This window comes from Strix aluco, chromosome 6 (genome assembly GCF_031877795.1).
Source record: "Strix aluco isolate bStrAlu1 chromosome 6, bStrAlu1.hap1, whole genome shotgun sequence".
In the NCBI taxonomy this organism is placed as follows: Eukaryota; Metazoa; Chordata; class Aves; order Strigiformes; family Strigidae; genus Strix; species Strix aluco.
In genome coordinates, this window is record NC_133936.1 from 27,970,149 (window position 1) to 27,982,596 (window position 12,448).

Genomic DNA, 12,448 nt, shown 5'->3' on the forward strand with positions numbered 1-12,448 from the left:
AATGAAAATCAATTATGTTTACCAGAGGGTACTATTGGTACGATTGACCAAATTCTTTTCCTGGTCTTGGAAGAAGGCACAGATTTTTGTACCCTGAAGTAGGATTTGGCCCTCTGAATTTTAGCCATCTGCAAGTGATGTAACTAATCTGAGTCATCTTTACTTTTTCTAGGGTTAATGGAGAGAAAATGTCATCTCCAGCAAATACTATATTCTGCTTAACTAGGACAGGGTGAAATGCCCTTTGATGCATTCTGCATGAGGGAACCCAGATAGCTGGTTTAAATTTGGATGTTGTCAGTATCTGAAGTCATATGAGATGGAGTCCACCACAAGAAACCGCAGTCTAAATCCACAAACCCAGCCTAAGGTGCAAACCCACTTAGCACACCAGAAAACCTTCATGAAAGTGTAGGCATCTGTGTAGCATCATCATCAAAAATCTTCCTGGAAAAGGTTTAGAAAAACGTTTGAAAGAGCAAAGGCAGTTGTTCAATATGTGAGAAGAGGAGAATGGTTCTGGCACAGTGTAACAGAGATGGAATTATTGCATCCACCCCTCCTGCTACCTCCACCCCCAAAATCTGAAAACTTCCTGATTTGTGTTCATCAATAATTAAGAGCCCATCAGCAATACTCAGAGGGAGCTTGCATTGCACTTCTGAGCAGCCAGTTAGTAATGTACGGTGGAGAGATCCTCTTTTTCAAATCCCAGGGCTCCAGGCCATGCAATGCTAGTATTGCATTTTCAATTAGCTTCTGAGTGAATGCTTGGCATATGTAGAAGTGGACTGGTACACAATTAGCTTATTGTTCCTTTCAGCTTTGTGCTGAGAGGATCTGAAGGACTGCAGAAGAGAGGGAAGAGGGGAAAAAAAAGAAAATAGCCAAGCCAGCAGCACCTCCGTGGATGTGGAATAAGGGAGTTGCTCGGCTCACGCAGATTCCCGTGCTAAGTCGGGAGTTACAGCTGTTACTGAGGAGCCCTCAGCCTGGCTGTGGGGAGGGTGCCCGGGGAGAGGCGCAGACTGAGTCTCAAGCTCCAGGCTCTTCTCTCCTCTGACTCACCTCAGGTCCACAATGGAGCCCAACAGCCCTAAAAAAATACAGTTTGCTGTGCCACTGTTTCAGAGTCAAATAGATCCCGAGGCAGCTGAGCAGGTAAGGAAGACGAGTTTCTTTCACTCTTTTGAGGGAATGGGGTAGGAATGGGGGTGAGATGTGGGGTGAGAACAGGTAACACTTGTGGCCTAAATGCTTTTCTAACTTATATTAGCATAACTATAGATTAAACGCTCTGGAGGTTATAGCAATATCTGGATATACCCAGAAAGGGAGGAGGATATGTCCTCTAGTCAGAATAAGGTTTCTTTACCTTGGGTAGGCTTATTCAATATATATTTGTTGTGCCTTTTCTGTAACTGGGCTTGTATCCTAATACATATACTTCACATGAATACACATTCTCAACAAATCAAATAAAGTATATTGTTTCTATATAAAACAAAATATGAAGCCAATAATAGGTACCTAATGGAAATATTGCGTAGAAGACAGCTTATTTACCTATATTTTAACATGAGAAAATACAAGTTGTTTTGCACAATAGTTATCACTTCAGTTACCTCCTGTATTTCTCATGATTTTCATACAGTCTTTATGTCATTTTTACAGTGGTTTGCATATTTAAAAATACATGTGTAGAAATATGCCTGACTTATGTCCACATTGGAATTATGTCTGTGCTATTTTAGGTTTTGACTCACTCCCAAAACATACACATACATATAATATATATAGCAATACCGATGTCTGTGGAGGAAAAGATACCTATTATTGTGTACAGTTACATGTAGATGCGCATAAAGAAGGACATGGGGAATCTTATGAGAAAAGCTGGATAAATTGTAATTAGGTGACCCAGTATATTTATCTCAGTGCAAGTCCTTCTCATCATTTGCTTCTATTTTGGTAAGTCTAGTTTTAGATAATACCAGGGGAATATTATAACCTTGACAGTTCCCTGCCATTAGCTACAAAATTATTGGCACCTTTAGGACAGGTATCTGGTTTCCTAAATATTCAGATGTCATGTCTCTTAAAAGGTAGCCACCTTTGCCAGAAAATGATGAGTTGTGAGTGACTACTGAATGAAGAAATACTAGAAGGGTGCAGGAGAGAATTGCTGTGGGTCTTCATTTTGTCCATAGGTATTTCTGAGCTGCAAGATGTCCGTACCTAATAGAACAGTCCTGCAATGAATTCAAGCAGGATATGTTCTGATATTTTTCTGAAATCTGTGAGAACCACAGGATTAGGATTTCCCGGAATTCCCATGGCTTTTGAAATGCTGTGGCCCAAATTCTGCCCAGTATTTATGGGCAGTCCTTTTTTTTATGTTGTGAGTTTAATTCCAAGTACTATACAGTTTCATTGTGGGTGTGTGATGAAATTAAAGTAGTAAATTCCTCTGTCAGCTACAGTTACGGTAATCTGGAATAAACCCATTAACCCTGATGATGTAATTTTCCATTTACACCTCTGAAAGCAAAATTTGAACCCAGCTAAATACAGATGTTGACTCAGCAACTAAAAAAGAACAAGCACTAACATTGAGGTTTTGTGTCAGAATGGTTTCTAGCTTTAAATACTCTTGATCCCTGTCTTAAATTCAATAGAATATCAATAGCCTGGAGGCTTTAGTAAAGCAACACAAAGCTTTCAATGCAAATGTGTGTATTTTAGGAGGGTAGTTCAATATCATGTAGTTCAACCAGTGTTAACAGAACAAAAGTACTTAACCAAATAAAACTGAAATAATAAGAATTACATACAATTCACAATTATATATTGATATGTAAAGGTCTGTTGTATATGCTCCTTGAAAATATTCTTTTGAAAGTCTTAAGTATTTTCTTTAGTTAAAGAAAAATAGTAACATCTTTGGCCACAGTTTAGAAATATCATAAATTCATTGTTAGGCATACATGCAATATCAACTCTTAAGTGCACTTACAAGATATTATTAATGATTACTTGTGAGGGCTATGACAGTACTAGGTATTTGCACATATAAGCTCACAAGCTACTGCAATAATTTTCCTGATGCAAAGCTAAATGTCAATATTTGAAGATATGAGTGATATATGTCAGCCAATACATGCCCCACAATTTATTCAAGATGATTGCAAATCCTAAAGGTATTTTAGAAAGCTCTGTCCCATGCCTTTGCTTTCCATGTACAAGCAGCAGCATGATGCTGATCACTGTCAGACCAGATGAGCAGTCAGTAATACAGTGACATGCTGCTGTTCTTTAAATATTTTCTTTTTTAACTCTGACTGGTCTATACTTGGGAGGATGCCGGAAGGATTTTTTGCTTTGCTTTGTGTGGGGGGCAGTTGATGGACCCTATTGACTCTCCTTGGTTTATGCCTGCTTACAGATCAGGAAAAGAAGGCCTACACCAGCATCACTCGTCATCATGAATGAACATGTGCCCCCGGGTAAGTGCCAACATACCTTCTAAACCATTGAACTTGTACACACAGGATTGTCTATAAATTTTAGCTACATGATTTAAAAAAAACCAGCATTAATTTCATAGCACTAAATATCAAATAATGGATCTTAGAACTGTTTGGAGTAAATCCCATGTGTAACTCCTGGCCTCCAGGTAATGTCAATAATTTCAGTATTTTATCCTCCGTGTAAATCTTTTGTTGTATGTATAAGGAGAATTAATATGACCCAGATACAGCACTTCTGTCCACAAATGTTTTCTTTCCCTGAGTGGATACTTTGGAGATCCATGAAGGCCTTAATCTTGGTTCTCTGATCTCTAGAGATAACAGGGTGGCTCCAGGGATGATTCAACTAAGGGAATTACTTCTGCAAAACAGGTTGTTTTCTAGTTTTCTGATGAAACATGATGTGTATTTTCATTATTCCTTTTCAACTGTGAATACATTATCTTCATCCAAGACTCCTCCCAGAAGATTTTCTGTGGGATGAGGTGATTTGAGGTTGCAACATACTTTGTCACATAAATATGACTTCAAAAGACTCTTTAATAAGCTGTTTAGGGAGTATTATAAGCAAAAAAACTCAACAAAAATGGATTACAGGAAAAATTCCTCAAGACATAATCCCTTTGAAACACACTACTTACTTTATATCAAATTTTTCTTTTGTAGTGCTCTGCAACATTTTTTTGCTGCCTTATCTCTTCATTGCCCAAACCTTTTCTTAAAGGAAGTTCAGGCTTTTTCTCACTGATGTGTCTCTAAGGTCATTACTGTATGCACTGGCATCTCAGTAAAATAAAACCATCTTAGTTCTATTAGGATCTCCACTTACTGCACTATGCTGATGGTCTCCAGTTTTGATTAACATCACTTAACATCATTAACATCACAGTAGCTGAAGTTCCTCAGAAATGTGCAGAAAGAAGCATTTAGAGAGCACTGCTCTTGAGGTTGAGATCACTGCAGCACAGCACACCGATTAGGGAGGTTCAAGCATAGCATATGGCTAAAGTTATATTCTTCTGACACTGAGACCAACCCGTGCATTTGCTGCAGGGCTGACACCAACTCCAGTTTGAAGAGTAGTCTTCTGGCAGGAATTTCAGGCAGTTCAACTCGCACTAATCGTGCGCAAAAGATTTGCCTTAGAACAGCTTTACTTACCTTCATGGGATCTACTGTGTCTGTGTTACTAGGACTTACTTTAAAGCAAATTCACCCTGACTGTTAATCTCTCTTGCAATTCGCTTTGTACACTTTGTACCATCATATTTCCTTTTATAAACAGATACTTGGTACAGTACCAAATCAAAACCAAACAGAGAATAAGAACTCTTTAATTTACAGGAAATTTTACTGTAAACAAAGTGGTACATGTCTGTTATCTCCTTTCCTGCAATGTTCATAATAAATCTTTAAATAAATCGTTTTTATTATGAGTCAGGATTGCTGCAAGTATCAGTCAACTTCCATATAAGCCCAAGAGTTAATATTCACCTTCTTCACTTATTTATATTTATTCATTTAGATATTATCCCCTCTTACTAGATAGTGGGAACTAATATCAATGAAGGTATTCTTTCATTAAATTATAATCTTGTCTTTTTAATTTTATATAAAGTCAGATAAAAATAAAAACTTTAAAAGCACCTTCATTTTTCTGCACCTCACCATGTGGTTTATGCATCAGCATGTGCATGCATATTTCCATATGGTATGGTTGATATGGGCAAGCGTTTTGAACAGGGTGTGCACGTGTAGGTGTGTAAACCTGCTGAATACAAGGACTGCAAAGCCAAACTGGAAAGCCAGACGATAGCTTTACAGTGGAAGTCTGAACAGTAAAAAATTCCTTATGGTTTTGATCTTGCAAGGTGCTGTACAGCTTCTGAAATTATTGTATACCTTCAGCTTTCAGAGTCAGCTAATCCTAGGGTCTCTTGACACCTTGGATTTTTGGAGTTCAGTGGGATGTTGAATAACAATTTGTCTCCAAAAATGTTAAATTCATCACTGCACATGGTTGCAGTCAATAAAATAATAATAATAGTAAGGGTGCTAACTTGACACTCCAACAAATTACTTTAGAAGCATGATTCCCCTAGATCAACAGGGAAACTGAACAGCAGAGAGTTTAAGTGATACTGTCAAAGCCACCTATTAGATGAGTGCTGGTCTAAAAGAGAATCCTGTCTCATGTATTTTACCCACTGGAGTACTCCAGTTCCTTCAGTAGGAGCAAACAGCTAGTGAAGGATATATTTCCAAGGGTTTGAAATGTGTGTCATAATGCAACTCCAAATGTTTGAATGCCCCTGCAGAGTTTACTCAAATTATCTAAACCTTTTATTTTGAAAAACAGAGACAGGCATTTTCTAAGAATCAGACTTTTCTATAGCCTTCTGTTGCAGCTGCTTCTGATTGCGGCAGGAAAAAAGCAACATTTTTGTGGTATTCTGGTGTTCTGGATGCAGATCCATCTGGAAACCAGAAGGCAGTAAAATGTGTTTGGACGTGTCAGAACTCCACAATAAATGCAGTTTGAGTTGTGCTGTACAAAGATCTAAAATAGTTGTTTTCTTCTAAGTCTTCTCATCCTTCCCTGATGTCTACTGCAGCCTTGACAGGAATCTGTCTTCACTGATTTAGGTCAGGTCCACTGTACTATAAAGTGAAGATGGAATATCTACTAAGGCTTTTTTAAACCGGTGACAGCTACTCAAAACCTTTAAGAAGAGTCTGCTTGGCTTCCTTGCTTCCAAGGATACAGTGCTAGACTACACTAAATGATTTGAAGACAGGTGGTAGATGTGACTGCAGGAGCTAATATCCAGCCTGTAGTATCACTGACTGGCACATTTTTTCATGTTCACTCTGGTTGGCGTCGTATATAATTGCAAAGTCAACCAAAGAGAAATTTGAATTGCAGCAGCAACAGTGATTGCAGTGGTTGAGGTTGTGAAGCAGCATAGCAATGAATAAACCCTTAACTTTTTCTGTAAGTGCTCTGTACAGTGCTATTTGATGGGTTATGTCACATCTGAGCAGAGAAGCTAGCTCTAGCAAGTTGAGACTCAAGTTATGAAGTTACTTAACTCTATTGTGCTTCAGTTGCCATCAATGGAGCTTTATTTTCTGAGCATCTGATGTTTGATTTCATGATATCTGATCAGTTTTACTTTTATTTGAAATTATAAGACCCTTTTACTGTCTGTGAAAGCAAAGACAAATATTAGTGGAGAGAATTACAAAAATGTGCAGCATCTCATCCTGTGCAGGATGTCTGCATGGGTTACTGGGGTAACCCACTCATGTCTGCTATAGCCACAGTTGCTGCATGACTGTCCTTTATAAAAGGAACATAAACATATGCTTAGTTTTAAAGACAAATTTAACTATGATGCTGCATAAGGGCTTAATCCAAAAATTGCTAAGGAACTCCTGCTTCCTCTTTCTCTTGCAATATCATTGGAGCCAACAGAAACCGAGTGTCATCATACCTTAAAAGCAATCTTTTCTGTACTGCCACAATATACTCACAACCTCCTGTCTCTGTACCAAGTGTAGCAGAATATATATGAAAATCAATTCTTATAATCTGAAATAAAAGTCTGACCATGCTTTAAACTAGTAGAATATCATACTGCAACTGCTCAAGAAAAAGCTGGTGGCAATGTAGAGAAGTGATGATTGAGGAAGGAAAACACGTCAGACCACAACTCAGGTTTAATGCCATTAGGGCTCTCTTTGAATAGAAAACAATGCCAGCATTCCTATACAGACTGGATTTGTCGCAGAGCCCATGCAACATCAAGCAGTCTGGCTGGCAAAGGTTGTTCAACTTGTGTCAAAGTGTTCGGTCTTCTTGAAGCATTAGAGTATGGGTAAACATTAGGATAAACTGCATTTCTGAACTTTCTACGTATTTGCTGTTTCCAACTCTCCTTTCTGCTCAGTTGCCTGTTTTGGCTTCCTTGCATGTAATGTAAATGTTACTTGGTGTTTGGAAATAAGAAAAACATAGCAATGTGTTTTGATGACTCTTCTCCAGAGCTGCCTTTTTGTATTCTGCAAATCTCATTTCAAGGCAGAAAGAGTATATTATCACATATATTCCAAGTACAATTCAGTACACCTGAGATTTCTAAAGGCCGGAAATCATAACTTGAAGATAAGCAAGCTGTACCTGTCTCCAGACAAGGAACTTGCTTGCAGCTTTTCTTTAGGCATTAGCAATTTTTCTGTCTTGTTCCCAGCTGATTTTCTGTTGTCCAGAGAGGGATTTATGCCTTTCAGCTTACTGCCACTTCCTCGGAGGTCTGCTGAGATGCCTCAGGAGCAGCCTCAATATTTAGTGCAGTAGCAAACAACACAGCCAGATGGGTGATGGGAGGAAAAACTGTCCTTACACCTGTGGCAATCCCATGACAACCCAAAGTTCTTTTATGCTAAATTGCTTCTAGTCACTCCCAGACTTTCCATTACCAGATATAGATGTGCTTTTCTGATGATGCAAACTATACCAGCACCACATCCTTGAGGGGATAAATACAATATGCTCTACCTAACATTAATATTTGTAACTAATATTTGTTATTCTTCTAGGTAAATGAATGTGTTTGTTTTACATCTAATGGTCACTTTATTTTTTTCTCCCAAGACAAAATAAACTGGGATCAAAACAGACCTACTAAGTAGGAGGCAGCTGTTTCTGGGCATTGTCAGGCAGTTCTGCTATACTTTCTCAGGCAAAAGTCTCACTGAAACTTGAATCAGTGGAGAACTCTTGGTCTCACAGTTCATGAAAACTGATACTTTTTTCAAAAGCTTGAGATTCTGGTAGGACATACTGCTTATTTTGGTTCAAGAAATAAAAAGTGAGTAAGCCAAAGAGCAGCTGTTTTCAATTGCAAATTTAGGCTTCTAATGTGGTAATAAAGCATTCAGAAAAGCAGCACATTAATAAAAACTGTCATTAACTGTATTTTTTTTTCAAAATACTTGGCCTTTCTATATGCTAAATGTGGATACCATATAAGTGTGCTGTCCATTTTTATCTCAGTCTAGGAGTTCATGGAGGTATGGCAATAAGCAATGAAAAAGATTTGTGTCCCCTCACACCACAGGATCAGTACAGCTCAGTGTGTGTTATCAATGGCACCAGGATGCTCAGAGATCAAGCACTGCTGATCAGGGCAGTAAGGACCTTCATGTTCTTTCGGCCTGTGCTGGAAAGGACTATCTGACACTGGGAAACAACAAAATATATAAAACAAACATTGCATAAGACCTGACAGGAGATAGGGATTCCAGAACAGACATGAAAATATCTGTGCTTAAAAATATCCTGCTGTTTGCAGGCTGATGTGTGACCGCAAATGTTCAGTGGCAAAATACATCCCTTTTTCTTACCTGTATACACTATGCTTGAATGCTCCTTCATTTGGTTTACTTTGAATTTACTCTGCAGTTCAGGCTCACAGAATTCCCTGGGACAAGCCACAGCATAAGTTCCTCACACATATACAGTGTGAGTAAAGACTCCATGATCTGATTCACAAAAATAAAACGTTCAGGGACTTTAAAAAAACAAGAAAAAAATAAAAAAGTCAGGAAACTGTGCTTGAACTGTTTTTAATGCAGCCCATAAGAGACAGCTCAGAGGTTCCAAACAGAAGCAATGAATTTAAAAAAAAAAAAAACAACAGTTTTCGTTAATGTCTTTCATGTAAATGCTCCATTTTCATGAGAGTGTGAGGATTTTATATGTCATTGTCATCACTTGCCAAAAGAACTCTCATGCTCCCCACAGTACAGTAAAGACAACAAGCCAGATGACTAGGCTTGAGTTCATTGGGATATACCAGGCATTGCTGTGCCTAAAGTGGTTTATCACCATAGCAGCCAGATGCATTTTCACTATTCTTTAAGGTCATGAACACATTAGTTCACAAACAGAAACATTCCCCAGAAACATTTTAGTCTTTGTGTAAAAGACATAGTGTGAAACAGTAGGAAACACATACTATTTCATATAGTGCCCAAGTAGAATCCTGACTGTCTCTTTAGTCAGTTAGTAATGCTTTAATGAGGGGAAGGGTCTGAAAACTACTCAGAGAAAGCCAAAACAAAAAGGCATTTTGCATGTTTTGGTCAAAATTCACTTATTTGACTTCATTTTTCATGTTTATTTTTATCCATGCTTCCTTCATTTTCAGTGTTTAATGATGACTGCATAGGTACATTTTACATGACACATAGCCTGTATCAGTTTGATTGCTTCTACTGACTACAGTCTAGTTGACTGAAGTGTGTAAATTTAGTCAAAACAAGAATGAATCCCTCTCGTTCATTGGAGCCTGCCTTCCTCTGTGAGACAGGGGAGTGTGGGATGCAAACATCTCCTGTGAAAGCTCTGGTCTGTGAAAAGGCCAGAGCCAGCCTGGCAGACTGGAAATAGAGGTGGGATATTCACAACCAGGACTCAGATTTCTGGCCTAGATCAGAGAAGTGGAGCAGCTGAGAGGACATGAAGCCAGAAAAAAAGTTTTACTCCCAATATGGGTGGAATTGCTTAATCCATTTCTCTCGTTCCAGCCTTAAATCTTCAACAGGTGAATCAACATACTTTTCTATTTATCAGTGCAGCTAAGCTCCTAATGAGTACCATGACATTACTTGTTCCTCCTGCTCCCTGCCTCCTGTTGGTTTTGTGTTGGAAGGGTCAACGTCCGTGGAACTATCTGAAAGTGAAGGAGGTATTTTTAGAGTTGAACCTTGTACTCTTCATCTGTTTTCCTTGTTCCTTATACAAAAGCACCATAGCAACGGCCTTCTGCCATCGCAGGAGATAATTTGCAAATAATTTTTAATATATATGGCTTCATGTTACAGATCTCCAGCTGCTTGATTATTCAACGTCAGAACTGATAAGCTTTTGGACTGTTTATCTCTGTTATCACCTCCGTGTATATTAACATGATGAAGAGTTGTGCCTTGGTTAGAGAATAGCAGTGTGCATAACTAGCTAACCTGGTGAGGAAGTTAGTTGGACAGATTCTAACTTTATTGCATTCATAAGGCTTAATACTTTGCTAGAGGAACTCTTAACAGATTTACACTGTGCCAAATACTTATACACCTCATACAGTTTGTTTTGGTGAGAATTCTGAATAGATGGTGAGTTTTCTATTTAAAAAATGAAATGCCTACTTCTTATAGTCAAAGTACTTAAGCTATATTTGATATAGCTACATGAGTATAGAATTCGTGGGGTTCATGGCAATTAAAAAAACTCCAACGTTTTAAGAGGTCCAATTTAGCCTATGGCAAACATTCTGTTTGTATTTTGAGTGGGTTTTTTTAAAATGATAAAAAATTTTAGAGTCTATTTAAAATTAAGACCATTTAAACATTGTAAAGCAAAAGGTTTTGAATAAGAATGTCAAATTAGTTTGGTTTGAGATTATATTTAAATTATACTTCAATATATATAATTCAATAATAATACTATTTTTTATTTTTTTTTACATTAGGTAATAAACTAAAATCCATTAATAAGTGTTTCAGCCTTGCTGAGAGGAAAAAAAAAAACAGCACAGGGTTTGTCTGACCTCTACTATTTAGCACTTAATGCAGCACTCATTTACCATGGTGACGTGTGCTGAATAAATAGATAATGCAGACAGATGAGAGAGAATCCAGCTTTTAGCACTAACCTCATTATGTTCAGAATATTGGGAAGGGGTTGCACTTAAAGCATCAATCAAGATAGCCCCATTTATTGAGCTTTCAAAGTAAAAATTTAACTCTTTATATGGAGCAATTGAAGTCAAAACTTCATTTCAAAGCACACCAGAAGTGTGAATATAATGAATATGGACCAAAAGTCAGCAGAGACTTTAAACAAAATGAAGCTATCAATCATGAAAGTCTTTGTCAAGTCACAAGGCTGCAGAAATTCAGAGTGCAGGGGGGTATAGAGCTTAGCTGAGCTTTCCTGTGAGTCTGAGCTGTCTGTGTCACCAGCTGGTGGAAACAAGATCAGCTGGGCCAGCCAAGTCCCTTTTTATAGTAACCAAAATAGTTCTAGCATAGAATTAAACTATATATCTATTGGAAGGAACTCTGTTTTCCCCTTCTCCCCTTCAAAATACAATTCACGTGTCTAAAATCATCACTTCTAATATTTTTCTCAAAAGCCTTTAGTGGAGGATCAAGAGAGTATCACAGTAGCAGAATGAAGCACAGTTACTTTCTCACTCTTTGTTCATGTTTTCCCTTGGATACCTGGGATGCAGACATAGAGAATTAATATGTTGGCATTATTCATCTTGTGGAACCAAACTGCACTTACAGAGTTAGCATTTAAAGGTCGTGTTTTTCACCTGAGGCCACGTACTCTGTTCTGATGAGACAAGCAGAGAGGAATCACACAGGGCAGAAAACGAGCTTGAGCAAGACAGATAGAAATTCAATAAAGCAGTGAGCTCTGTTGCATCTTACAGTACCACTTATCCTGGTATCTGGACATCCCATAGGCTGAACATTTCATCACTGAGCCTCCACAGCTCAGTGGCTTGTGGTGATAGTATTCCCTTCAAGTCTTTCTGAAGTCCCCTGCCATAGCTGTTCTCAGACAGTGGCAGAAAGCAAAGAAGATCTGGATGAACCTTTCCTGCTCTTTCTTTGACCACCACCAAACAGTAGCATCTCTGGGGTGAGCCACCGTGTAGCTGCAGTGCTTGCTCCACATTCTCCCTGTTATATTAGGATCTGCAGGACAGCTACAGAATCAGGGAGCAATTTAACCTACAAGCCCAGCTGGTCTGAATGCAATGTGTTTGTATTATTAAGTGCTACTTTATGACCTTTTCTCGTTGAAGTGGAATTGTACTGATGAACTAAAAAGTGATTGGGGG

General features: G+C 38.3%; 1 protein-coding gene across 1 annotated transcript in view; it reads left to right on the plus strand.

Moving 5' to 3' along the window:
- The first annotated feature begins 910 nt into the window (after positions 1 to 910).
- Positions 911 to 12,448, plus strand: part of PPP1R1C (protein phosphatase 1 regulatory inhibitor subunit 1C) — a 54,179-nt gene continuing 42,641 nt past the window's right edge. The window contains 3 exon segments of the mRNA XM_074828303.1: positions 911 to 1,034; positions 1,037 to 1,161; positions 3,446 to 3,506. Coding sequence (XP_074684404.1) covers positions 911 to 1,034; positions 1,037 to 1,161; positions 3,446 to 3,506 — 310 coding nt within the window.